The sequence below is a fragment of the Tribolium madens genome, unplaced genomic scaffold (assembly GCF_015345945.1).
Source record: "Tribolium madens isolate multiple individuals breed KSU strain unplaced genomic scaffold, Tmad_KSU_1.1 Scaffold_20;HRSCAF=117;Tcas5.2_LG4, whole genome shotgun sequence".
NCBI lineage: Eukaryota > Metazoa > Arthropoda > Insecta > Coleoptera > Tenebrionidae > Tribolium > Tribolium madens.
In genome coordinates this window covers 1,029,782-1,033,777 of record NW_025400985.1, presented here as the reverse complement: position 1 = coordinate 1,033,777, position 3,996 = coordinate 1,029,782, and the positions used below count along the sequence as shown (strand labels likewise).

General features: G+C 27.3%; 2 protein-coding genes across 2 annotated transcripts in view; one reads left to right on the top strand and one right to left on the bottom strand.

Moving 5' to 3' along the window:
- Positions 1–1,881, bottom strand: part of LOC123005455 (helix-loop-helix protein 1-like) — a 5,148-nt gene extending 3,267 nt beyond the window's left edge. Inside the window, exon 1 of the mRNA XM_044399222.1 lies at positions 1,760–1,881. Coding sequence (XP_044255157.1) covers positions 1,760–1,833 — 74 coding nt within the window. The 5' untranslated portion in view covers positions 1,834–1,881. The remainder of the gene's footprint in view (positions 1–1,759) is intronic.
- The window catches only part of LOC123005450, a 51,673-nt gene that overhangs the window by 24,282 nt on the left and 23,395 nt on the right, over positions 1–3,996 (top strand). The window lies entirely within an intron of this gene.

The window sequence follows — 3,996 nt, the reverse complement described above, 5'->3', positions numbered from 1 at the left end:
AAAAATTTACTTTTTACTAGTTATAGGAAAAATAATTTTTATTTCTTTATAAACTATGTCGTTATAATAATAAAACAGGATTTGTTGGGATATTTATTTGTTTTTTCGTTAAAAATTCCAAAAAATACAATTTTATGAAATGTATATTAATTCAGTTATACAGGGTGTTAAAAAACGATTGTAAAATTGTAAAATATTTAAAGAGGTAACAGTATGGACCAAAATAAACAATTTTTTTACAAGTTACGGTTTCGGAGATATCGAATTTGAAAATTTTTAGAATTTTTACTAGAAACTTCTCTTTTTTCTTTGAATAGATTGCAAATAAATGTTCCAAAAAAACATATAACTTTTTCGTTTGTTTTGGTCCATACTATTACCTCCTGAAATATTTTACAATCTTTTTTAACACCCTGTATAAAACTGGAAAAAATTTTCTTGTCGAGAATTATATTATTAATTTAAAACTCGAAAGTTTGTATTTTTTTTATTGTTTAGAATTGTTTTTACCATAAATTTTTAGTTGCACTAAGTTTTTAGAAGGATTCCCAATAATTCAGTGTTGCCAATCGATTTTTTGTCACAAACATTAATAGTCACCCGGTACAATTAAGTGTGACATCCATAAATTTTTAGTCGGTTTTTATCATTTATTGTGCTCTTAGAACTAATGAAGAATTTTTCAATACTATTAAAAAAGAAACTGATTTTTGATGAAAAATTCAAGAAAAATTAAAAACTACAATATATGTTCAATTTTTTTATTTAATTAGAAAATTAAAAACAAAAAATGCCGAAAATAATTTCGATTTCATTTTTGCAAATAAATTAATTCCAAAATTATGTAAAAATTGTTAACGGAACAAAAAAATTATAAAAAATATGAAGAGGACAAATTAATAATTTAAATAATTTGAGTTATTAGTATTACAAGGGAGGAAAGTGTATCTATCTTCCAAAGAGCTAATTGGCCACTTTCCTTTCTGAAATTAGGGTGGAAAAACTTACTTTTTACCAGTCATAGGAAAAATAATTTTTATTTCTTTATAAACTATATCGTTATAATAATAAAACAGGATTTGTTGGGGTAATTTTTATATTTGCAATTTTTTTTCAGTTTGGAATTCCAAAAAATACAATTTTGTGATCCGATTGTGACAAAAATATATTTGATTCAATAAAATTTTGTAAACTGTTTATTAATTCAGTTATTAAACTGGAAAGAAATTACTTGGCGAGAATGTTATATTTTTAATCACAAATTTTTAGTTGAACCAAGTTGGTCTGTTTTTATCACATTTTTTACTTTTTTCTATGAAAAAAACTGTTTTTTGATGAAGATTACAAATAAAAGAATCCTGACTTTTTTCATAAAACAAATAATTTTCGATATCTCCGAAACTTTTTCGTATGTTTTGGTCCTTCCTGAAATATTTTACAATCTTTTTAACACCCTGTATAAAACTGGGAAAAATTTACTTGTCGAGAATTATATTATTAATTTAAAACTCGAAAGTTTCTATTTTTTTAAATTGTTTAGAATTGTTTGAACCACAAATTTTGAGTTGAACTAAATTTTATTTTATAATCATATTTTATTTTACTTTTTTCTGTAAAAAAAAACCCTTTTTGATGATTTTGCAAATAACGTCATTCAAAAATTATGTAAAAATTGTTAACGGAACAAAAAAGAGGACACATTAGTCTTTCTCTGGGGGCGCGAGTTCTGGCACACCCTGTATATCACATTTTATTTTACCTTTTGCGTGGAGCGACGTTATTGCAAGAAGTGATTATTTGAAGAACCTCCCGGCTCTCGCCGTTGCTCGTCATGGCATCTTCACTCGAAGAGGTGCAACACCAGACTTGGATATCCTTAATTTTTCTGGAAGAAATCATCAATTGTGCAAGAATTCGGGGCAATATTTTGATAAAACTTGTCAAGGGTGTGCGAGGGTTATTGCCTGGATAAATAGGGGAATTTGGAATTTTGGAGATTTCGCACTGGGGGTGGTGGTCTCAAGGGGGCAATTGTACACTCCGAGGACTGCCACCAGACACGTGGCTTTACTTATCACCCCCGAATTATGCGATTATCAATCATGTAAACAACGATATAATTGCATTACAATCACACGCTTGCTGGGAACAATGTTGCGAAAAATTGATGACAGAGATGGAGAAGGAACAACCCCCACACCCCCCAAGAATGATAATTCATTAAAAAACCATTGTTTTATTTTATTTTGACTTTTTTCTTGTTTTCTAGTAACAAATTTTACTGTATTTTTATTACTTTTTGTATACAGGGTGATTCGAAAACGACTACCTACATACATACCTATTTTGAAATTTATAGTTGGCAATATTGAAATGGATAAGTTAAAATAGAAGAATTTTATCTATTTTAAAAGGAAATTAGATTAAATATCTGAGTTAAATTAAGTTGGCAACATTGAATAATGTTGAAATAGGAACTTGCCACGTCAGGTATTTAATATTGCCAACTTAACTTAAAAATCGATTTGTAGGGAGTTCAAATTTAGAAATACATATTTTGTAAAACGACTACCTACATACATACCGGTTTTGAAATTTATAGTTGGCAATATTGAAATATATAGAAACAGAAGATATGAGACATGTTTAGTTGTCAATTATTTTGAGAGAATTTTAGAAAAAAGACAATAATTAACAAGTGGTCCCCTATTCTTGCCTTTATGTTTTTCAGTGTTGCCAATTAATTTTCTTATCAAAGTGGTTTGTAGTTGCTAAATTGAGTTGGCAACATTAAACAATATAGAGTCAATTTTCATATTTTCTGTCTCTTTAAAGTAATAATAATGAATAATGAATACAAAATTGCCAACTTAATAATTTATTCTATTTTAATTATTTTTTCTCTTTGCGGTCAAAGTGACCTGTGTTTTTGTTGGCATTTAGTTGGCAATATTGAAACAAACAGAGACAAAAGATATGAGACTTGTCATTTTAGTCTGCTATGGCTTAAAAATTAAGTTAAAATAGAAGAATTTTATCTATTTTAAAAGAAAATTAGATTTATGTTGTTTTTTATCTCAAGAAATGAGGAGAAAAATTTTTTTTTAATAAAACCAAATTATGAAATTTAGTACCATTGTCATTGTTTCTCATTGTTGCCAATTAAATTTTAAAGTTACAGGCCAATTTGATCAAAAATGCACCTTAAAAATATCATAATTTTTTTATTAGTGGCAACATTAAATTGGCAACATTGAATAAAGCAGAGTCAATGTTTATTATTCAAAGTTGCCAACTCAATTTATTCTATGCCAATTTATTAATTTCAACGTCTGTGGCCTGCGATTTTGGGATTAAGTTGGCAACATTGAGTCATATAGAGACAGGGGATTTTATTTCTCATTTTAGGTATTTTTAGTGACTTGTAAATTAAGTTTGCTGAGTAAATTGAGACAATGTAAGAGATTTTGGTCATTTTTGTTTCAAATTTCGAAAAATTGACAGTTGATTGTGTATTTTTTAATGTTGCCAACATAATTTTAAGGTTTCGGGCCACTTTGATCAATGTTAATATCGTGCATTCAATTAAATATCTGAGTTAAATTAAGTTGGCAACATTGAATAATGTTGAAATAGGAATTTGTCACGTCAGGTCATTAATATTGCCAACTTAACTTCAAAATCATAGCTCACTTGAATTAAAAATCGATTCAAAAATCTTTCATGATTTTAGCAAAAAATTTTGGTCAAACGTTTTTTGAAAATTTAAATACAACCAAAATGTTGCCAAAAAAGCCCTATTATCAATTTTTTTAATTCATTTTTAATATTTACTACAAAATACCCACTTTGAGAAATAATAATTAATTTTAAATTATGGTTTAAAATGAAACCAATTACGAGAAGATTTGATAAACAAGTCTGGTTTCTATATTTTTCAGTATTGCCAATTAAACTACAAGTCACAGGCCACTTTGATGAGAAATGGACACTAAA